Raw genomic sequence first — 23,363 nt, 5'->3', positions numbered from 1 at the left:
ACGCAAGTCACAAATACAGGCGAGGAACTGATATGCTATACGCACCAGTGCACGTGACCATCCCATTAGTCCATTCCCCACTAGAGAGACATTCGGCTGTAGTGGTCGCTCCAATAGAATAACCGGTTCTGCAGCTATAGGTTATGACGTCACCAACCACCCAACTACTTTTCTCTTGTGCAGTAGGTGTGAAGGTTGCTTGTGGAAATGAGTTGGGGAAAGGACAGCGAATTTCTAAAATACAATCAATCCGGTTAGTAGAAACTGGGCAACAAAAAGAAAACGCCAGTTAAAATGATAAATAATAACTTTTTAACAAAAAATTCATTATAAAACTGCATTTTTAGTCCTAAAAACAGACGCTTACTTTCGCAAATGAGTCCGTTTCCTTCATAGTTGGCGTTGCAGACACAACCAAAACTTCCAGGTAGATTTGTGCAAACAGCATTTTCATCACAAGGTCCAGTGCCCTCTTCACACTCATCAACATCTTTAAATATTGAAAAGGTAATGATAAATTTATTGTTATCTGTTACAATTACAGACATATACTGCACAACGCACTAATGTACCGCAACATGTAAAAGTTAAAAAGTGTAAAATTGAATGATTCCTTTTTGTTTTGTTTTTAACTTTGTAAAGTGGCAAAACGTCATAATGCAGTTTCGTGGTGCAATTGTCACCTGTGCAAGTCGGTGGAGGTTGAGACCAGAATCCATTACTGAGACAAGTGGCACTCGCAACACCAGATAACTCGTAGCCCGTATCACATGAATATAAAACATTGTTGCCCATGGTTGCGGATCCTTGAACCAATACGAATGATCCATGGTCGATGTTGGCTGGTCTGTTGCAACTTACCGCTGGAACAACAAATGAGAAATGTAAAAAAAACGTTATATTTTTAGGCGAAGTTACAAAAAAGTAAAAAACAACAACTATGGCCCGCAATAATCGGTTTACGAAACAAAAAACTTGAGGACGCCAAAACGTTTGATCATAAACTACAAAAACTAGTCAAAAAATTAAATTTATTTTTCTGAAAGATATTTTCACACTAATATCGATGACAGGAACGTTTAAGCAACTATTTGTGACAAAAACAGCAAAACAACTTACGGAAACAAAGCTGCCCATTCCCAGTGTATCCCTCATTGCACTGACAATCAAAACTTCCTTCGGTGTTGGTGCAAGTCGCATCCTCGTCGCAAGGACTACCAAATGCGCTTTCACACTCGTTGATGTCTGCACATAACAAATGATTACCATAAAAATAACAAAATAAAAACTTTTGAGTCATTTCCAATTAATACGTTTTTGTAACACAAAGAAATCAACATACGTTTAGTGTATATAAAATTACATTTAAAAATATTTGAAAAACAACTCTACTACATAAATCATACCTTCACAAGCTGGAGCGACATTGGACCAGGTTGCGTCAGTTTTGCAGATGATGCGCGAACTTCCGACAAGTTTGTAACCCAATGCGCACGTGTATCGAACAGTCTTACCCACAGACCAAACTCCACTCTCCAACGTAGGACTGATTGTAGCCAGAAGTGGAACGTCGGGTGGTGGACAACGAAGTTCTGTTGCAGATGAAGTGTTTTCAAAGTTGATTTAAGTTACAAAACGTTAGAGAACGTAAGAGTAACCACAAGACATTGGTCATAGCACACAAAACACGTTGTCCTTTGAATGAATAAATAAAAGTTATTGATCTGTTTCTAACCGTCACAGTGAAATCCATTGCCGGTGTAGAGAGCGTTACATGAACAAGAGAAACTGCCGATTTCGTTCAAACATTCGGCATTTGTGTCACACGGGGTGTCTTCACATTCATCAATATCTGTACAAAATAACCATGGTTGAATAAAAACAGTTTATAAACCTAAATTAAGGTTGTTAACACATAACTATAGTTAACAAACCTGTAAGACTAGGTTTATACGAATTGACAAATGTGACACTGAATTAAACTTGAAGTTGTTAGGTAAAGGGACATGTTTACAATACTAGGCTTTACAAACAGCAGCCAGAAACTAAAAAAAGATGTATACGTACCGACACACTTTGGTTCCGGCCATGACCAGCTTCGATCAACGAGGCAACTTGCTGACTCTTCACCAACCAGTTCAAAGCCAGAGTCACACTGGTAAAAGACAGTGTCGCCCAGCACGTAAGGGAGCGAATCGTCCGAGAAAATTTGACCATCGATTGGCGCAGATGGAGTCGCGCAGATAATTTCTACAAATATAAACAACCACCCAACTTGAAAAAAATTCAATTTAAAAACTCTTTAAAAAATCGGTTCTTCAGAAAACGGTCGCTTGTACAGCTTGTACTATATAGCACGTTTACTTACGTTTACATTGTTTTCCGTTACCCGAGTAACCCTCCTTGCAAACACATTGATACGATCCTCGTGTGTTGATGCATACAGCATTTGCCGAACATGGGTTGTTGAGCGGATCCAAACACTCATCAACATCTTAAAAGTGAAAGAGAAATGCGTTAAACAATTTTCATTTGACACTTTAGCACTTGACGGTATTACAGTACCATACAATGTAGTTAACAACTTAAAAAATGGTCATACTTAAGAGACAGCAAACGCTAAATACATTTAGTGTTGATTGTGTTCTACAAGACTACAACTGGTTTATTTTTGCATTTGTATTAACCTGTGCAAGTGGGAAATTGCTCCGACCAGGTTTGGTCTTCCTGACATTCCAAAGACGGACTGCCTTCTATGACATAACCGGGATTGCAAGAATAGACGGTTTGGTCGTTCAAACGATACGAGATACGTGGGGGAGTGGAGAGAAGTCCATTGACAATATCTTCTGGAGTCGGGCATTCAATTACTAAGAAAATAATGGAATTCAAGTTACAAACATGTTATACTTGCGAGAAATGCTACACTAAGGAAAAAAATATTTCCACAATGTAAAATCAAAGTTTTCATTATATACTTACATGTACATGTATGTCCATCTCCTGTATAACCCCTGTTACAAGCGCAAGTAAAACTGCCGTCATTGTCAGTACATACAGCGTTCAAGTCACAAGTATGACTGTTTTCTCGGCATTCGTTGATATCTGAAAACACACACAAGATTGACCAATTTGTAGACTAACATTTTAACCATATGATTTATTTGTTGCAAATTTTCAAATTGGATTTCCGGAATTAAAATTTAAGACCATAATTACGGACAAAAAATAACAAAATAATGAATATCAAACATTTTTAAACGTTTTTGATCAGGTCAAATGTGTAAAGAAATTTTATTACTTACTGACACAAGTGGGAATACGACCCGACCACAAGCCGTTCAACAAACACACAAGAGGCGATTTTCCTCTCATTCTGTATCCATCATCACATGTGTATGTGGCTTCAGTGTTTACTTCATAGGGTGAACCGCTCGACGCAGTAAAGCCTCCGTTTACCACATCAGGCAAATCCGAACACAATATTTCTGTGTGATTAAAATATCTTCAAGTTCAAAACTACACTTTGCTGTGAATAATCTGTTTCACCTGTGTTGTTTTTAACTTTGTTAAACTATTTCTGGTTTACAAATAATAGACTTACTGTCGCATTTCGTGCCGTCTCCAGTATATCCTTCTTCGCACATACATCTGTATGTTCCTGGCATATTCATACATACTGCACCGTCAGGACAGTTCGAGCTTCCGTCCGAACACTCGTCAATATCTAACCGCGAAAAAATGGCATAGTAAGTTTTGGTTGTGCGTGTTTTTTTCAAACTGGTCCTATTTCTTATTTTTTCACAACGAATATTATGATGTTCTATTTGGAAGTTTTATTCTTACCGACGCATGTTGGTTCAACCGACGACCAAATTCCATCGTTGCTACACAATGCCGATTCGCTACCCAACAATTCATATCCCGAAGCACAGCTATACGTCACCACCGTTCCCGCGTAGTATTTTGCGAATCGGGGTTCGATCTGGCTGTTGGGGTTTGGGAATGGCTGGCGGCAGAAAACCCCTGCAACAACAAGCAGACCACGTGATTTCTTTGTTTATTTATTGATTACCAGGTAAACCACTTCATTCGAGAAATAACTTTAGATTTTTAAATTACGATATGTCTTTTTAAAACTATCATTTCTACATGAAGAAGATCTAATAGTTTTATATTGCTACGTGTCACAAGTTTTACTTACTTGAGCAAATCAATCCATTTCCTGTGTAACCTTCGTTGCATGAACACGAGTAACTACCTTCTGTGTTCGAACAAGTCGCGTCCTCGTCACATGGTTTCATCGTTTCACATTCGTCGATATCTGGAAACAACAAAAATATATCACTTTGCAAATCAAAACGTTTTTATTGTGATAAATAACACAACTAAAATAAGTAAAAAAAAATTTGGTTTAGCTACTTTGAATTGTTGACAGTTTTTACAGTTTACTATTCTCACCAGTGCAAGAAGGTTCGTCGGATGACCATTTGCCGGACATAAGACAGGTCAGTTGTCCAAAACCTGTCAGTTGATAGCCAGCGTCGCATCGGTAGTTGACCACATCACTGTACACCCACACTCGGTCACTCTGAGGACGCCTTCTTGCGTTTGTAACAGGGCTCAGCGCGGGACATGTAATTTCTGCAAAAATATAACATTCCTACAGAATCCGTTTTTAACTGTTGATGTGAACGTGAAAACACATTTTGAAGTATTATACCCGTTGGTGGATAAAATTTGGTTTGTTACCCTCGAATGTTTTTGACAAAATGGATGACGAAAATGTTACCACACATAACAACAACCAACTTACCGAAACAGGTGAAGCCATTTCCCATATATCCATCGACACAAGTACAGTCATAAGAGCCGGGTGTATTCGTGCAGAATGCGTTTTCACCACAAGTGTCAATGTTCATGTCACACTCGTCAATATCTGAATGTAAATTTGACTCGTTATTTTGCTTAAAGTTTGTTTGGTTACTAAAATGCAATGACCCAATCATGAAGAATAAACGCAGTGAAGAACGATTTAGACATAATTTTACCAAAACAATACGCTAAGAAATGATGTAGACCAAGGAAAATCAAATCATAAAACATTTCTCTCCACCTTCACATGTTGGTGGATTATCCGACCAAGAGCCAGATCCTTCGCACGTGACTTCCTGAGGTCCGAATCGACGAAATCCTGCCTTGCATCCAAACCGAACGGTATCGTCAACAACCCAAAGTTTTTGATCCGGTGGTGAAAAGTACCCGTTCTCTGGTGCAATTGGCACATCACAAACAATTTCTAAATCATGATGGTAAAGTTGAGAAAAATTGCTCGAAATAATATTTGGTCAATATTTTGGTGTTTTTAAATGATCTAACTTACGTTCGCAATCTATTCCGTCTCCGCTATATCCAGCTTGACACGCACATGAATATCCACCGATTATGTTGGTGCAAACTCCATGCAAGTCATCACATGGTGTGTCCATCGGGTTTCCACACTCTTCAATGTCTGCATTAACCAAAATAAAACTACACATAAAAATCGTTTTTGACAAATAAATTATTATTTTTTATCTCGAAAGATAATTTACGGCAACCAAATACACATTACATTTAACAGCAAGTAAAACATACCTGAACATACGACGTCAGCGGTAACCCACGTGCCGTCATCCAAGCATGACGAACTTGAAGGACCAGATAGCTGATAACCACCGACACAAGAAAATGAAACTGAGGAACCAATGGGATAAGATGTAAGGTTGGAGGACTGGACGACCAGATCGGATAACTCGAGAGGTGGACACACGATTTCTATGTTGAAAACATGTGTCAGTTTTTATATGGTTTAAATATGTCAATAATTAATTGATACATTTTTTGGCGGAAAAAATTACCTTCACAGTTGTCTCCATCTCCTCTAAATCCACTGATGCATGAACATAAATAACTTCCTTCGGTGTTTTCGCACAAAGCCTCGGAGTGACACGGGTTCACCTCAGCGATGCACTCATCAATATCTAAAAATATGGTTTTTGCAACGTTACATTTCAACCTTTTCTTTCCAAAGCATTAATAAACAAGCAAAACATTTGGTCACAACCGCCTTCTCCAAATGATGCAACTGCAGACTGATGTTCACAAAAAAATACTTAAAAAAAATTTACGAAAACGTATAATCCAAGAACTACGTGTTTTAACCGGTGTTTTTTCAACTGGCTTGTAGGTTTAGTACCAAGAAAACCGCGGACACACACCCTACTTATATCTATCCATTATTGATCCGTATGAGTGTATCAAAATCCGGAGCTAAACATTACTGAAGTCCAGGATCCATGTTGGCAAGCCAAACCAACTAACCGTAGCAGTATGGCGGCAGTTCCGACCAAGTTCCGGTATCTCTACACTCAATCACGTTCTGCTGATTGTAGAAGTAACCGGGATTACAAGCGAACTCAAGCAAATCTCCCACATAGAAAACCTCCTTCATTCCGCTCACGACAATTCCGTTCAGCGGTACGTTCGGAAATTCACAGGTTATAGCTAATAAAGAAAAGAGATTTGATGAATAAAAATAAAGTTAAGCAAAGTTATCAGTCTGTTTGGAGTTATACTCAAAACAAAATAAATAGTCGGACTTTTTGTTACTGTTACCTTCGCATGAGACTCCGTCTCCCTGGTATTTGGGTTTACATGAACATTGAAACTGACCATCGGTGTTTCGACAAATGCCGTTTTTGTCACAAGGGTTGGTTGCATTATCACACTCATCAATATCTGGAAAAAAACACATAAATATATGCTTCGTTCAACTTTTTTTGGGAAAGAATGTGTTGTATGCTATTTATGTTGTCTTTACCTGTGTAACCCTAAACAACCAAGTTAAAAAAAGCTTTGACTACATTGCCAAATTTCGCTCACAAAAATCCTGTTTTACTTGGCACAGAACAGTGACATTATATGTCGTATGTTACCTCATATTATTTCCCTTATTTTTTAAAAACGTTTTCAAATTTGTTTTATCAGAAAAGAATGGTGTTGCGTTACAAATATTATTTAGTAAAATTTGGCGGAGCAGCAAACATCTCTTACTCTTATACGAAACATTTACAAAAGTGAGAAAACAACATACCGGTACAGATAGGCGTGTCTGCAGTCCAACGACCAGTCAACATGCAAGTGATGCTTTCACTTCCTTCGAGTCGATAGCCAGAACTACAAGCGAAACTCAACGAGAGACCAGATGTAAATGCGCCGGGAGAGGAAGGTGTCATCTCACCGTTCTCGGGAGCTGATCTCGGTGGGCACGTGATCGCTAAATTTATTTACATTCAAATTTAACCCTCCTGTGTAATATGTGTCCAATGCGCTGAACAACATGATAACATACCATCACAGGATATGCCGTTGCCTTGGTAACCGGTCATACATCGGCATTGGAAGTATCCGAATGTATTCATGCATTTCGCATTTTCGTGACAATTATGTGTTTCCATCGAGCACTCGTCAATGTCTAAAAATCAAAAATAATTTGAAACATTTCTAAAAACAAACGTCAAAAATAACAGGAGAATGTGTTTATTTCAGATTTAAACATCTATTTATTTATTCAAAATGTCTTAAAGTATACCCTTGCCTTTATTATCTCGCTTTTTTGAAAACAGAGTAAAACAATTGTGTAGCAAAATAGTAAGCATAATCGAAAACAAAGTCCTAAATAAGTATAAATATGAAACTAGTTATAAAAGGTAATTTCTGACCTTTGCAAACCGGTGGAGGATTTGACCACAAGCCAGTATACAGACAAGTTGCGATGGTGCCGTCGTTCGTGTAAAATCCGTCGTTGCAAGCAAATGTGATGGTTTCTTCTTGATCAAAACTGGTTTTGCCAGAGAATGCAATGCGGCCGTGACGTGGTGGTCGGGGCAATTTACATTGAACTCCTGTTTGCGCACAAAAAATTAGCTTTTGTGGTTTTTCGAAAAAAACTTTTTTAACTACATAACTTACCTTCACAGTTTCGTCCATCTCCACTAAATCCTTTGTTACAAGCACAACTGTATCCTCCTCTGTGGTTTCGGCAAGTTGCTCGCTCGTCACAATTGTGTGCACCGGTTTGACATTCATCGATATCTAATGATAAATACGTATGATCGTATAACCAGTGTTACTTAGCGTGTCTTGAGACTTAACTAAATCGTGAGTTTGTTCGGTGGACTTACATTACATTACGTGCATTAAACAAAACAAGAAAAACAAGTTCTGGTAAATATGTGTTAATAACGTTTTTATCGTAGGTGACTATATCGTCAACATTTTGGCGTACAAACGCTGTTTATTTCGTGTTATAAAAGTGCTGCACGCAGAAACTTGTACGTTTTGTGTTTCAAATCGTCGCAAGTGTACACGCTTACTTACCAATACACCGTGGTGGTGAATCAGACCAAAGTCCAGTGTTTTGACATGTAAGGCTGTCCGCTCCCGATATTTCATATCCAGTGTTACAAGAATATGTGACGATGGTGCCCGCTTGGTGGCGCCCCCGGATAAAAGGAGATCGGGATCCGTACACGGGATTAAGAAGTCCAGCACATGTAACAGCTAATGCAAAAAATACATTGATTTAAATTAGTAAATATCGTTAATTTCATGAGGCAATATATAATATTTTTGACTACAAAGACATTTCTTACCACTGCAAAATCGTCCGTTCCCGGTAAAGCCATCTTTGCAAGAACACGAATAACTTCCGTGACTGTTATGACAAGTTGCAGATGATGGACAAGGAGACGGGATCGAGTCGCATTCATTAATGTCTGAATAATGTAGAGATGTGCATTAAACATGGTAAAAGTTACATTTTTACACCGCAACCCTTTTTTGAAGGTCACGCTGCATAATCAGGCTTGATTTCGCACAAATACGGTGCTTTCCAGGTTTTCGTGCTTTGAAAGTGTGCGTCTCAAGTGTGCAGGAAACCACAGGCTTTCGTTACAATAGTTCTACCTCAATGTTTGTGTCCGCAAATACATGTCTTGGTAACCCGCCGGAGGCCTTAATTTTCTTAAATTTGCTTAATATATTTTCCACAATCAGTTTTTACTGATGACACATACAAAAACCACTCAGATCGCGTGAACAACAAAAGTAGAAAAACAAGTTAATTGACATACCTGTGCAGGTGGGAGGGAGAGCAGACCACTCCCCACCATCAAGGCAACGCAGTTCGTTGTCTCCATTCATCCTAAAGCCAGTACGACACCTGTATGTCACGTGACTGCCCACTTGCCATTGTGTGCGCGGGGAAGGATGCAAACTGCCGTAGTTAAAGTTGGGAAGTGCGTCGCATTTTGCATCAGCTGAAATGGTGAGATTTAAGAAAGCTGGCATTTCAAGGTTAATACACTAAAGACATCGCCACTGGATCACTAACCACTTTAATCTAAAAGCAAAACTCATCTATCTTACATAACACCATTCAGCACATTACACGATGCTATAAAGTGAAGTAAGCTTGGATCAGTTTTACCAACGTCCTGCAACGATTTGCATTTACAACAAAGAGGTGATCAATTTAAACTTTAGTTTTGCAAAAACTGGAAGCTCAATTTAAAAACTAAAGAAGCTGTTAGCCAGGGTGTCATCTTCTCCACCCACCTGTGCATTGTTTTCCGTCTCCGTTATAACCTTCGTTACATTCGCAAGTGTAACTTCCAGCAGTATTGGTGCAAGTTGCGTAATCGTCGCAGGGATTAGTCAAACACTCGTTGATATCTGTTAAACCAAAACCATTTTAACAAAAACCTCGCAACTAGAAACAAACAGTTAGAAGCACTTAATTTTGTGAAATGGCTAAGTATTATATATATTCAGGGTTGCCATCGACTTGAAACCAAAAATAAGGACAACCGAAAAATTATTTTTTATGCGAAACGAGACAAACGTTTTTGAACAAATCTTTGCATTTATACAAGCCATGACATAATATTTGCAATATTTTGAGAAGAAACAATCTGTTCCAGCAACTGGTTGTTCATAGAAAATATTAAGTACATCTCACAACAGGCCGGGTCTAGGTTCACTTCTACTTGTAGCAGGGATTTGACTACAGTAATTGTTGAAAATAAGACAAAATAAGGACTAACAGTCAAAAATAAGGACATTTCTTAGAAATAAGGACAATGACTTTTTCTAAGACATAGCCCTTTAAAATAAGGACAAATCTTAGAAATAAGGACGGTATGGCAACCCTGTATATATTAGAAGCAAGATTTTGGTGATCTAGCTCAGTGATGCAGTAGCACTACACAAAGGTATCAGGATAGATATCGGCACTTACCGCGACAAGGATGACCAGAGTATCCCGCGAGACATGTACATTCAAAATTGTTCAATCCTGCGCATGCGCATTCCTTGTTCTGTTTACGTTGGTTAACGCGTTGACCTGAAACGTCGAAACAAATGCATTTTGTGATTAAGTTGGAAATATATATAAAATTGCGATTTATATCTTATTAAAAACCAACACATACAGCTTTTGTTTTGTGTCGTTTGACACAAACTCTTGTGTTGGACAGTGAAAAAATCGTAGCATTGAACCAAATGTATACCTGATCTGATGTATATCTCGTCGATGAAACATCCGCATTGAGATCTTCGTACACAATTATCCCCGTCTTTCACGTATCCTACGTCACACACACAATCTTCCACCTTGCCTTGAATTGGACAGCTGTGACGTCAAAAAACATTTGTGGTTACAAATGAAAGTCGTCGAAGTACGGTTACGAAAAAAAGATCATCGTCTTAAAGTCACTTACAGTATTTTTAGCAAACAGAATCAGGGCAAAGTTGACAAAAATTTATGAATTTTCTACGCAAGTCCAAGAGTTTTGGAATGGATCAGAAAAGTGCTTAGAATTTGAAAAGGTAAAACACATGATCAGTTCCATAACCGGTTTTAGTGCAATAACGTTAAATCAACCAGATGGCTTTTACCGAGAAGGAGCTATCCCAGGCTACGGGTTGCTATTAGTGACACTGCAATTAGTTCGTAGGCGTTAATTCAACGGCCAGTGGGCGATAATTCGGCAGCAACTCACTTGGTTGAAGCATATGGAGAGGCACATGAGTTAGGACAGGGTGTGGCACATCCTTCATAATGACTGTTGGCTGGACAACGCACCGAGCTGGTCTTGGTCTTGGTTCGCCATTCGCACAATTCAACGTCTTTCGACTGGCACTCGCTCGCGTAGGTTTCGAGAGCCTGAAAAACCGCACACAGATCGTTTACGCCTGGAGGCTGGAAAATTGCCAGAATATACCTGACGCTGTAAAGGATTTATTCTAGTATATAACTTAGTATAAATAACAAATTCAAAGAAAACAATCTAGTGAATTTACGTCACCTATGCTGCACGAAAGTAGCGTACGGCAGAGAATTGCCTTATATTTGTGGCACGCTACATGTTTTACTGGTTAAAAATGTTGTGATGTACGTTGGAAAAAATGTTTGTCTGCGCGATTACTTATGTAATATCCTATTGACTAAACTCATAATTTTCCATTCGAAAACACCGCACGGTCAATGTGTGTGTGTTTTATGTGAAAAAAGCAAACCTGAGAAAGAACTTCGGTGTCACCGTCTGTTGCACAAACATCAAATACACATTTCTGGAAAAACTTTTTGGCATCAACAGAGTCGTGACAGGAACTGAAAACACCATTCTTCTTGATAAGGGAGCCACAGTATTGCTCTGCACCCCTGCGTACAAACAAAACGTATATAAGACAATGCTCAAAATGTTAGTGACAAAGTAAGTTACATATGTGTAACTTACCATTTGGTCATATCGCTTCGTGAGCATGTAAATTGGGTAGTGGTCGTATCAGAACAATTTCCCACTGTATAACTCGTTGCCATTTCAACATAGTTCGAAGCTTGACGTCCGTCTGACTTTTCAAGATCGTCAGTTTTTATGCCGTTGTAGTTTCCACACAAACCATGTACCTAAAGTTTTAGCTCCAAAATTTAGAAATTATTTCAAAACAGCTTTAGTTTGGGTCACATACTGCATTCCATACTTATGGCCTTTAACCCAGTGCTTTTTAACCACTGTAATTTTGCACACTAGTTTTGTGAGAGATTGTCACAAAATATTCGTTTTCATCTAAAGTTTTGACTAAATGACAACAATAGAACTTATGTTACGAAAAGCAATCTTAACCACCACATAAAAGTTAAATACCTACTCTAGATATATTTTTTACCTTGCCGAAGTATATGCTTGGGACGTGGATTCGAGCTCCATTACCGTTGAAGAAAACTTTTAGTCCGTACTGAGTTGTGAGAACAACACCACGACCCGATGGCTTAACAGTAAACGATGGAGAGTCATAACTTGAAACTATTTCCCCGTTAACCTGAACAAAAAAAAATCACAACAGGTAAATACAAATTATGACACAAAATGTTCAGATCAAAATATACCATCAATTGTCAGAAATTAAAGTGTCATACTGCTGCAGGCCTTCCAGTTGGCACACAACCTAAATTGATTAAAGACAATCTGCGCTTTAGAAGTTGCTAAATTTGCTATATGATTGTGACATAATTACTTTTAAGCATAAACCATTTATGGCGCAACAAAGAGATCCAATCCAATAAAGTAATGGACTGGTGCTAAAAGTTGTAATGCAAGCTTGGGTTTAAATTATGCCTTTCGATCCTTTATTAACTGTCAGATTTTTTGCCCCAAGATTTTTTCTGGATTCAAGTGGTACGCGAACAGTGGAAAATACCTAAATAGTGCGCGAATATGCATTACCGTACGAGAGTAAAAAAGTGGGGAGTTATACTTTACTAAGCAATGGTTTGTTTTTTGAGGAGCTAATTTACATAACTTTTAACTGCCACACAAACTAGTTGGTATCAAACCTACCCTAATAACTTGGTTCTTTTCCAGACGAATGACATCTTCGCCTCCCAGCAACGACACGGTAATGTGACGTAGGTAGGATACTCTTTTATTGCGACCTCGATGTTCATTCTGTGACACGATCGAGAACCATTCAGGGGCAGTGGTTTGCAGTCGATGAGTCTTGGCCAAATAATAACTGCAAGTTCCCATGAAATCGAACCAGCCACTCCCGTCCAATAACATGTAGTGGGGATCTCCCCATGCTTTACAAACGGCTTCACCTGTTGGTGGAATTTAAACAACGTAAATCCGATGTCGCCCACTGAATGCCTTACAACTGAGTCAGCAGTTTATGTGACAGTTTCGTTAGGCGAGATAAACAGAGCTTCTAGTCAGTTTGTGTTTCAGCCACTTTTTTAGCTGTTAGAACAATACTGGAATGTGACCGCTATTTAGATGAAAAAGTTCCAAAAATGACCAAAGATATTTTCTCAAGTACTGTTCTCATTTATCCCAAAATAACGTAATTAACAAATAACGTAAAGAACAAATAATAAACAAATGATATAAAGTTGCATTTATATGGGCAAGCGCCAGCGATTTCTTTAAACTGATAATAATTAGTGTTACTTTTGTTTGGACTTATTTCATTAACGTTGTTACCTGTAGGCACACAGGCAGGACGGCCGGTGTAATCTTTTCCACATTTTTGTCCGGTGCTACATCTCATCGAGGTACAGCTCATTCGACCTCGGGTGCACGAGCATTTTCGACTGCAAGATGACGAATAAACCGTTTCCCCGTTCTACGAAAACACAAAAATCATGACAGATGTGGCTTACAACTATCCGAAAAGTTAGGAGATTTGCATTTGCACATACAAAAAAATCAGTAAACATTTGCAGTTTTCCAAGATTTTTTAAAATCAGTTTTTCATAGTTCACAAAGGTAACTCTACACACCTTGTAATATTTTCCATCGTAAGTACAACCACAATCGCTTCTTGGGACACAAGAGGAGCCAGAGAGCACCATACCTGCGTCACACTCACAACCTTCCACACACCCATCCTTACATGTGACGACACCACTATCTGTGCATGTTCGCGGACAGGCCGACATACACGATGAATAATGCGAGTTGCTGGGACAAACAATTTCTGCGCGAAAAGGTGTTTTAAGATAAATTTTGTCAAATTTCGTATGTTTTCCTTTCATTCCTGAGTGGCAGAAAAGTTTCGTTTTATTTACAAATCCATTTTTGTAATAAACATTATTTGTAAAAAAAATTTCACTACATCACTACATTTAAACGAAAAAGCAATTACGTGTGTTGGTGTCATTCCTCCATGAACCGCAAATCTGGATCTTGAGGCCCTGACAAATCTGGGCGTATGCTCCCACGTTGTTTGAAATTGCGGTGGGAGCTTCGTCATAAGCGCACGCGTCGAACACACAGGCCTGTAACCAACACAGGTTAGGTCGGATATCGGTCGGTGGAAATTACAATACAGTGATAATTGGTGGTAATTATTACTCTTCACCGGTGAAATGCGATTAACTCAATTCTCTCTGACACTTAATGGTTTTGCCTCTTTAAGGCTTTCACTTGTTTTACCTTAAAAATGTAAAAGTTTACAATACGTCATTGTCAAAAAACGTATGAAACACAGAAATAAAGTTTTGTGTGAACAAAAACTGCGAAAATTATTTAAAGACGACCTTTTTAGTTTGTTTAAAAAACCACAAGGGGTTAATGATGTTGATCCTTAACACGTTTATCCGCGAATCGCATAGTGATGCAAAATGTAGTTCCATAAAAAGCTTCTGATGTCACCACATACCTCCAAGAAGGGCTCGGGAGGAACCCGTGCATGGCACCGAGAGAAACACCCGTTTTCCTTGGTCAGAATCGAACACAGTTGGGTATAAAGACGCTTCTTGTTGGCAGGACAGTTCTCGTCTTTGGGTGTCACGGCGGCAATACATCTAATTGTAAACAGCATACGGCGTTTCGTCCAGGGGATTTGCACACAGATTAAAGGTCGGTAAGCTTATCCAAGTCCAAAGTAGATGAGTTGCGTTTGCCGCAAAGGTTTATGACCAACTTAACGATTATATATGTGCCGCAGTTTATTATGTGCGTCATTTAATGCGCTCACCCTGTAGGGCCTACAGTGCAGTCCTTAGAGTCCAAATTTAACGTATACTGTATAAGCCCATTTCCCTCGATACTTGCTAAATACTATACTCAAGTTTTAGTTTTGAAAATTTGGATGGAAATAAACAACACCGTACAATAAACCTTTCAAAGCGACAATACACAGTACTTGTGATCACTTACGACTGCTTAGTAGCGGTCTGATGTTGATTAGCAAATTCCACAGGATCAGTAAGTATGGCGTCAGTGCCTCGCTTCTTAAAATCGTCGTTTGGATTTCCGTTAGCATCCCCGCACAAACCTACACAACCAATAATTATGTAACTAAAAGAGCTATGTAAACGTTTCTCCAAAATCTAATAGCAACAATTTAGTAAAAACTGAAATTAAATTGCCCTTCGTGGGACATTGATGAAAAAACCCAACCATTAGTTAGACAATATTTCCATTTCCACTAAGCAAGTGGTAAGGGACTTTGTGATTATTGCTTAGCACCTTCCACTTTGCCGGCTAGAGCATGTGGGATTGCCACCTTCAGATACGAGTTGCCGTCGAAGATAACCTTTAACCCGAATGTAGTTTGAGCTGTTATAAAGCGACCACTGATTTTGATACTTAATCCGCTTGCTGCGTGTGTGTATGGAAGATTGACAGGAAGATCGTTAACCTACAAGTACAAAATCGTTTTATCTATAAAACTGCTTTTAAAATGATATAAAATGTAATCGTTTTTTAACTTTTTGACAAAACTATTGCCTCACTAGTAAAACGATAAAAAGTTTATCTGACATAATCATCAGAATTAGATTGATATGAGAATTACAAAGAACGCCACTGATCAGTTATATTTACCTTCACTACTCTTCCTTGCAAAAGTTCGACTACCAAGCCGCTTACACGGATGTAGACTTTACGCAGCCAAGACACTGCATTGTTTTTGCCTCTCTGGTCATTTTCCACCTTCACAAACACAAATAATAAATAAAAAGCATAAACATTATGAAACACTTAGGGTTGCGAACAAACCTCAACGACAAAATTGGTAACAGCATTCCTTCTGCGAGTAATTTGGTTTTTCACCAAAACATAAGAACATGTTCCTTGAAAGTCGTACTTTTTACCATCGAATGTTTTGTAATGAGGATCACCGACACCGTAACAATACTTCTCTGATGTATCTGTGTGTATCAATGCAGGATATTTGGATATTTAAAGTACAATGTGCAAATCACTAATGCTAATACATATTGTAACAGAAATTTAGACCACTGTAGTTCAAGATTAATTCCGTGAGGCAACAACGCGTATAACAATCAAGTTATTGATTTGTGAGTTGGTATGCAATATGACCTGGTATGCAATATGCTGATCACAACTATTTTCAAAAAAACAAAAAAAAAACTATAATCTGATAAAAATGAGTTTGGTCTCGTTTTTCAGACGTGACGTAATGAGAGGCATAACAAAGTAAACCATAAATACTTCAGGTGAATTTCGTATGGCGTGATAAAGTGACTGAAATCTGTATTAAATTTATCACTGCCAGCCACGAAACAAAAAGTTGACATTTGAAAAGTGGAGTGCCGAGGTTAAATATACACCGCTTTTGCGTCACAAAAGTGTTGTGTAATGGCGCAGGAAAACTGTAAAAACAAAATTATACATCAGATAACTAAATTATGGCAAATACCGATAACACGTCAGACTATCACCGCATTGGACGCAAGTGGAAATGTCACAACACTTCCTCTCAAGTAGCCGAGAAATGATCACTTCGCTCGCAAGATATTAGACATAATTACGGCAAAAGTTATCACTTAGGATAAGAGGACCAACACATAGCCACAGTCACGAAGTGTGGACAGGGCGTATTTCTGTACATTTGGTGTCGGATTCGGAAAGAAACGTGCCATAAAACATCACACATGCTTAGTTGGCTGACCAAACATAACGCGTCTGCGGTGCATTTGAAGAGACGAAATACAAAAAAATTATGGTTTCGGACGCGAGTTTTTGATCGGATTATTGTGCGGTGGGAGAATTTTAATTAACACGCGAAATGATTTTCGGCAAAACAACTCGTAACTGCCCGCAAAACCCATACGTTGTACAACACATATGAGAAAAAAAAACATCTGTTTGTTTTTGCAGTTTAAATGTTTAGCGCTAATTTTGCATCAAGTGTCAAAGAAATGCAAATTTGCAAACTCCTTTATTTGTGACACATATTTTGTTGATCGTTTAAATGCCCAAAAAGCCTTTGTCAAACGATTTTCAACAATTGAAGTAAGAAAATTCGATTATTTGGGTATCCTTACCAACGGCGCTGCAACTTGGCACGGGATGAGTCCAAGTACCTGACGAAGTACAACGCTGACGGGAAGTCCCCTTAATCTTATAACCATTTGAGCAGGTAAATGTTACATAATCGTTGACATTGAACTGAGTCTTAGCTGGCGCAACTTGTCCATTGCTGGGAGCTGACCTCGAAGGACAACTGATAGGATCTGAAAATGATCAAAAATTAGAAAATAATGTTAAAAGTAAAAAGGTTTTAGACGTTAATCAATTATGTGTATTTCTGAAATTTTGGCAACAAACAATTTTGTTTTTGATTTCATAAAAGTTTTATGAAACGGACTTATGAGTTCCATAATGACATATCTGAAACATTATTCGACTATAAATTACAAACTTACTTCCGCTGCCAACGACTTTCCACGTAATAAGGAATCCTTTGTTAACTGTGCTGCTATCAGATCGAAAGCGGAGGCTGGCGCTTGACCCAACACTACGAAAAACTTTTTTGGTGAAATAACCGCAGAATTTCTGAATCCTTGTTCGACGTGAGGTTCCATTGTAAACCTGTAAATCACGTGATAGTTTGGTAATCAATTAAAAAAGAATGCTTTTGTGAAATATACATTAGGTCAAAATTGAAAGACAGCAGTGAACTTCGGTTAATCCGGACCCGTTTAGACCCAAAAAATTTAAAACTTCTATACCTAAGATTATATTTGCGATGAAACAAAAAACCAGAAACGCGAATATAAATGTGACACCTGGTGGTAAACACGTCCTACTTGCGCTAATCAAACCTCAACCAAATAAATACCAAACAATAGCTGACGCAGTGCATGTTTTTGAAAGGCACGAAAACTTTCTTTAGATGCCATTCCAAATATCCAAACATGTTTTTAGGAATTTACTTCTTTCACTGTGCATGCTTTATTTAAAACAGGGGTGGGCAACCTTTGTTACTGTAGGGCCAATTATAAGTGTCAAAATTGGATCGAGGGCCGCACATGTGCCATCACACAAAGTGATTTTGATTTGTTTCTTACCTAATATGCTCAACTACAAGTATAATTCGTATTTGATTCTAGCCACATTTTGCCAGATCGCAGAAAACTAGCATCAGGCACATTAATCAGCTAAAAAATATGTAATAATTGGACTTGTTTGCCAGTACTTTTGAAATCCAAGCGTCTCTGCGGGCCGCACAAGCTTTAATGAAGGGCCGCATGCGGCCCGCGGGCTGCAGGTTGCCCACCGCTGATTTAAAATGATGTGCGTGCCGTAGTGCAAATGTATAAAAAAAACAAGAGGCTATATGGCGTTTCACAAAGTACGCTTTCTAGACCGACCTGGTAAGTTTCGGTTGAAAAATTTAAAAATAGAGTGGATATGGGTTGGTACAAAAAGACGTGCAAGTTGCCAAGTATTTGTGTTGGTCCAAACCCAAATAATTGCAGCATTGGCCTTTTCATATTGTTTACTACTTTCCAAATTACACAAATCAGTTTCTGTCACCCGTAATTATAATCGTCGTTAATTCGAACTTACCTCTAGAAAATCGTAAGCACAACGCCGGTTCGGTTCTATGGAGAGTGTTTCTATGGTGATTTCAATGGTTTGTCCCTCGTTTGCTCGAATGTGCCAAATGCAGTCCTTGTCGTTGGGATAGTCGTCTGGGTAACTGGGTGAGGTTATCCTTCCCGACGTTTTTCCACTGATGTCTTCTCCGCACTCTGCAATTACGTATGTTGTGCCTAGTTATTGTGAGTTGTCATAAATAGTGGTGGAACCGTATGTGAGTTCTGTATCATAGTGTGAGGCCACGAAGGACACGCTAAGTCGTTTATTCAGCCTTTTTGTAAACAAAAACGTTTGGAAAATTGATAGTCACTGTAACCTTGTATATAACCCTTTCCCATAAAAATATATTAAAATATTTTTAAAAACAGTTTTTTTCTCAAGAAAAAAATGTTAAAAAGTTAACGCCCTGTTACTTTTCTATCATGTCAACTCAACTGGAATCCTCCATATATCCGATTATCGTGAGTTCAACTTCAGTTTGATACCCAAAGATTTACGCCCATTTAATGTGAAATATGCAATATCATGAAAGAACAGCTTACTTTCGGACATTTTACCTGATTTTGCTCTGCAGGTCGGTGGGCTTTTCGACCACTGCCCAGTGTTCAGACATGTGATGTAAGAATCTCCAACCAATTCATAACCAGTGTTGCAAGTGAACCTTGCACGTTGAAATACACTCCAGCGACTTTTTGTAGAGGAGACACGTCCGAATTCTGGGTGCGATAAGCCGCTACAACCTTTTGAAAAAAAATGATAAAGAGAAAGATCCTCACACTGAAGTGCTTAGGGTGTAATCGACTTGGTTTTTGTTAAGATTTCTTTGTCAATTTAATAGAGAGTGTATTAAATCTGTTTTGAACGAAAGTTTTTTACAAACCTCTTGTGCCAGAGTTTTGTGAAATGCAAGTTGGTTTTGGCTGCGACCAGCGTTTATTTCGCATGCAAGTTGTAAAGTAACTTCCTCGCATGCTGTAACCACTATCACAACTGTATCTCGCACGCTCGCCAACATTCCATTGCGATTTGTCGGAAGAAACTGAACCATGATCTGGAGCTGTCAGTCCGCTACATCCAGACTCTGTTAATAACACAAATTGGAATATGCTTTGCATTGCAGGGTGATAAACTTTAATTAACTTTGGACCAAGGAACTTAGTTGTTAACGAGGTTATATGTGACTTGGGTTTACTGTTATGTATTGAAAGGAACAACAAAGTAAGTTTGAACTAAATTGATGTTTTTCTTGATTGTTGATGTGTTGCATCGTAACAAAAATACTGTTGTAAGCAGCACAACCAGATTACTGGTGTTCGTCGCTCTTGTGTGTAAGTGGCTGACTCATAACTCAAAATATATTTTATTTTTGTATAAGCTATGCACAAACACGTGAAATCCCCTTTGGAACCGAATTAATCTGTTTTATTGCTTAAAAAAAATTAAAGCTTGTTTTGTAAAGCTTAAGTTAAAAACGAAAGTGGAGAATTCCCTGGGCAAGTGGCCAAGCACGAACTGATACAAACCCGCAATGACCGCTGGTACAAGGTGACAACAAAATCCCCATAGAAATCCCGCAAAACGAACAACGCGCGCATGTAAAACTATAGCCCGAGGTCCAAGGATAAACAACCGACCTCGAGATTAAACAGTTCCAGCAATATCCGTGACGTATAACCAAACTGGCTGTGTTCATAATACGAGAGGCTGCGATTGAACAATTACAGCAACCGTCCTAAAGTTGTTTGGTTCAAGACCAAGTTTGGAATCTTTGTGGGTTTTTTGGTTGCGCTAAAATTGGCCCAGGTTTTTTCTGAAACCAATGCAGACGATTGCCGGTCCACAAGTGCATAACTAATCTGATTGCCGACGGCAGGTTGTGTGAGAAACGCACCGGTTATGTCATATGAAATCAAGCGCATAAATAGATGACCACCAGTGGCACTTGATTAAAACGGCCTGTGACATTTGTATTTGGCTCAACCACTCCTGGGTTAAAGTCGAATGGGAAATTGTACTTTGTTTGTCCGTTTAATGGTGTGCCCATGTACCAGCCTTGCAAGCTTGTAAGTCCGCGAAAATTCCCGCCAAAATAAATTAAAAATAAAAAGATTCCCAAATGTCAAAGCAAACACACCAACTCAAAATAACCCAAATTTGACACACGCATCAGAAAATTAAGTCACCCAAAACACATGTAATTCTGCATTTACGTTAGTTTATAAATGTCAGTCTTAAAATTACTTATTTCATGAGTTACGCACGTCATTCAACTTTGGCGACAAGCTTTAAAGACCAACCATCTCCAAATCTTTGAAGGCCAAGTTTGACGCAAATGATGTCATTTTCGATTTTACAGTAGATGCTTACCCGTGGCGACGCATGTTGGAGGGTTCGATGACCACCGGCCATTGGACAGACAGTTGACCACAGCAACCCCTTGAAGTTGGTTACCGTTCGCACAACTGTACGTCACCGATTCGCCACTATTAAAGATATTCTTTCCGCTGGGTGAAATTCGAAGGTTGGATGAGAGGGTGGGACGTTGGCAACGGTACACAACTGCACATCAACAATGCGATGATTAGTTAAGGCTAAACAATTGTATTTGACATGCATAAAAACATTATTTCGTCGTATTAGGCTTATTACAAAATCTAGCAATGATTTAACGAAAAATATGACTACATCCTTTAAGTAGCTTAAATACCGTTTAAGTAATTTTTTACTAACGTTTTCCAAAATGTACCTTTGTTTTCAATATCTTATATTTTGACGACGACAATAAATAAAAATATATAAAAAAATAAAAAATATATATTTCTTTAGTTATACTTCACTAACCTTGTCCATGACAACAATATCTGACTTTGTAATTCTGGCATCTTCGGTCAGCCTGGTCCGCAGCAGTGCACGAGAGTCCGTATGCAAGACTATTTCGTATCGCCTCTTTGCTGGTGAGAAACCCTTGACCAGTTGACAACTGCATCTGCATTCCCAGTGGCGATTCGCACGCATCCTCTGTTCGAGTTCGGTGATTTTCCAAAAGCTCAAAGTCTCCCGTACCAGAAGAGCTATCAGTGTCAACCCATGCCCCCCATGAATTGGGTAAGCATAGCCCGATGGTATCAGAGCCTAAACGGAAAATATACGCGTAAAAAAGGTGGATCTAACATTGCATGTGCATCGAAATTTGGATAAAAATGCGACTGAACTGATTTATTTGTTCTTACTTGCGCAGGTCAGTAAAAAAAAATTGTCAACATATTTGTTTGAAATAAAACTACAGATGTACCTGGGGTGGCGCATCGGTATTGCACAGTCAGGTACTTTGGGACGCCACGACATGGATCGCCGAATTTCGCGTTGGTGGCAGTCATCCTGCAATACCGTTTTCCTTGGCACGATTTCCAAATTTCTTTGAACGCCGTTTGTGATTCACATCTGATATCGGATGAGCGCGGACTCCGTAAGCAGCTTCAACCAAAACAATGCAAAAAATTAGCACGAAGGCAGTTAAAAATTTATGCAATTTTTGTTAAAAAATTAAGGCTTCACAGAAGGACAACAAATACACAAAAACGTGATCACAAACAACATTTACCAGCTGTAGAAAATTTGTTTACTTACGTTGTCCGGTCTGATCGCCCGTAAAATGCATCTTCAATAAACATGACATGATTTGAGCTGATGCACCTAACAGTCTTCGTCCTTCTCTCACATACAGATGTACGAAAAGACTGGCGCGACTGTGGAATAAGACCCGTCCATGATGACGAACCTAACAAAAAGGTTTGTTAATTAAACAAAACTGCACAAATTTTAACACTGAAAATAGCGTACTTGTACTTCCGGATGCAACAGAACATTCGACGAAAAACACGGCGATGGTCAATAAACAGAGAACCATTTTAATTCGATCACTTATACTAGTGACTTCCATTGCTGTGCCCATCACAGCGATAATCGGTGTACGACGGTAAATTTCGTTTGCAAGAAACGAATATGAGGCAATGACCATCAACTTGTTCTTATATACCGTTAAAGAAGCGGTATTGCGATTTTTTTCCACTGAACGGTCAAGACTTCTCAATGCACCTCAGGGGGAAAAAATGCTTCTTTTTTGCGACAAACCTTTTCCAATTGCGAAAGAGAAAAAGAAAAAAGTTTCGTTGAACAAATTATCGGCGCATGTATTCGTCTAATTGCATGTGACGATACGTATAGCGAACGAAACAATGCCTCCAGACGTGGGCAGCGACCTTTTAGTTTGGGGTCAACCGAAACAGCACCATAGAAGTTAAAAAACGCGGCCAATTAAGCGCCAAACCCTATCCGGCTAACGACTTGAAAAAGATCGCCGCAAAATTAACGGCTTTGCTCTGATTGCGGATGTGTGACATT

At 38.8% G+C, this 23,363-nt stretch overlaps 1 protein-coding gene across 1 annotated transcript in view; it reads right to left on the bottom strand.

Moving 5' to 3' along the window:
- Window positions 1-22,956, bottom strand: part of LOC145237074 (uncharacterized) — a 52,853-nt gene extending 29,897 nt beyond the window's left edge. The window contains exons 1-55 of the mRNA XM_080099796.1: window positions 22,803-22,956; window positions 22,590-22,740; window positions 22,255-22,436; window positions 21,804-22,094; window positions 21,330-21,521; window positions 19,843-20,043; window positions 19,520-19,702; window positions 18,930-19,114; window positions 17,783-17,948; window positions 17,402-17,590; window positions 16,110-16,261; window positions 15,936-16,043; window positions 15,579-15,750; window positions 15,267-15,384; window positions 14,767-14,911; window positions 14,251-14,383; window positions 13,886-14,082; window positions 13,587-13,728; window positions 12,945-13,204; window positions 12,274-12,426; window positions 11,844-12,013; window positions 11,623-11,767; window positions 11,106-11,269; window positions 10,614-10,735; window positions 10,343-10,447; window positions 9,661-9,777; window positions 9,177-9,362; window positions 8,697-8,819; window positions 8,422-8,604; window positions 8,014-8,136; window positions 7,764-7,946; window positions 7,394-7,516; window positions 7,136-7,318; window positions 6,658-6,780; window positions 6,364-6,546; window positions 5,901-6,023; window positions 5,638-5,817; window positions 5,384-5,512; window positions 5,117-5,299; window positions 4,817-4,939; window positions 4,462-4,644; window positions 4,205-4,324; window positions 3,847-4,026; window positions 3,605-3,727; window positions 3,306-3,488; window positions 2,983-3,105; window positions 2,688-2,870; window positions 2,369-2,494; window positions 2,068-2,250; window positions 1,736-1,852; window positions 1,407-1,592; window positions 1,120-1,245; window positions 684-863; window positions 368-490; window positions 46-234 (exon numbers count right to left, since the gene is read on the bottom strand). Of these exons, the coding sequence (XP_079955922.1) occupies window positions 46-234; window positions 368-490; window positions 684-863; window positions 1,120-1,245; window positions 1,407-1,592; window positions 1,736-1,852; window positions 2,068-2,250; window positions 2,369-2,494; window positions 2,688-2,870; window positions 2,983-3,105; window positions 3,306-3,488; window positions 3,605-3,727; window positions 3,847-4,026; window positions 4,205-4,324; window positions 4,462-4,644; window positions 4,817-4,939; window positions 5,117-5,299; window positions 5,384-5,512; window positions 5,638-5,817; window positions 5,901-6,023; window positions 6,364-6,546; window positions 6,658-6,780; window positions 7,136-7,318; window positions 7,394-7,516; window positions 7,764-7,946; window positions 8,014-8,136; window positions 8,422-8,604; window positions 8,697-8,819; window positions 9,177-9,362; window positions 9,661-9,777; window positions 10,343-10,447; window positions 10,614-10,735; window positions 11,106-11,269; window positions 11,623-11,767; window positions 11,844-12,013; window positions 12,274-12,426; window positions 12,945-13,204; window positions 13,587-13,728; window positions 13,886-14,082; window positions 14,251-14,383; window positions 14,767-14,911; window positions 15,267-15,384; window positions 15,579-15,750; window positions 15,936-16,043; window positions 16,110-16,261; window positions 17,402-17,590; window positions 17,783-17,948; window positions 18,930-19,114; window positions 19,520-19,702; window positions 19,843-20,043; window positions 21,330-21,521; window positions 21,804-22,094; window positions 22,255-22,436; window positions 22,590-22,740; window positions 22,803-22,914 (8,728 nt within the window). The 5' untranslated portion in view covers window positions 22,915-22,956. The remainder of the gene's footprint in view (window positions 1-45; window positions 235-367; window positions 491-683; window positions 864-1,119; window positions 1,246-1,406; window positions 1,593-1,735; window positions 1,853-2,067; window positions 2,251-2,368; window positions 2,495-2,687; window positions 2,871-2,982; window positions 3,106-3,305; window positions 3,489-3,604; window positions 3,728-3,846; window positions 4,027-4,204; window positions 4,325-4,461; window positions 4,645-4,816; window positions 4,940-5,116; window positions 5,300-5,383; window positions 5,513-5,637; window positions 5,818-5,900; window positions 6,024-6,363; window positions 6,547-6,657; window positions 6,781-7,135; window positions 7,319-7,393; window positions 7,517-7,763; window positions 7,947-8,013; window positions 8,137-8,421; window positions 8,605-8,696; window positions 8,820-9,176; window positions 9,363-9,660; window positions 9,778-10,342; window positions 10,448-10,613; window positions 10,736-11,105; window positions 11,270-11,622; window positions 11,768-11,843; window positions 12,014-12,273; window positions 12,427-12,944; window positions 13,205-13,586; window positions 13,729-13,885; window positions 14,083-14,250; window positions 14,384-14,766; window positions 14,912-15,266; window positions 15,385-15,578; window positions 15,751-15,935; window positions 16,044-16,109; window positions 16,262-17,401; window positions 17,591-17,782; window positions 17,949-18,929; window positions 19,115-19,519; window positions 19,703-19,842; window positions 20,044-21,329; window positions 21,522-21,803; window positions 22,095-22,254; window positions 22,437-22,589; window positions 22,741-22,802) is intronic.
- Between the last annotated feature and the right edge of the window lie 407 nt (window positions 22,957-23,363).

This window comes from Phallusia mammillata, chromosome 7 (assembly GCF_965637545.1).
Source record: "Phallusia mammillata chromosome 7, kaPhaMamm4.hap1.1, whole genome shotgun sequence".
Lineage (NCBI taxonomy): Eukaryota > Metazoa > Chordata > Ascidiacea > Phlebobranchia > Ascidiidae > Phallusia > Phallusia mammillata.
The sequence above is the reverse complement of the archived record's forward strand: the minus strand, read 5'-3'. Positions and strand labels throughout refer to the sequence as shown.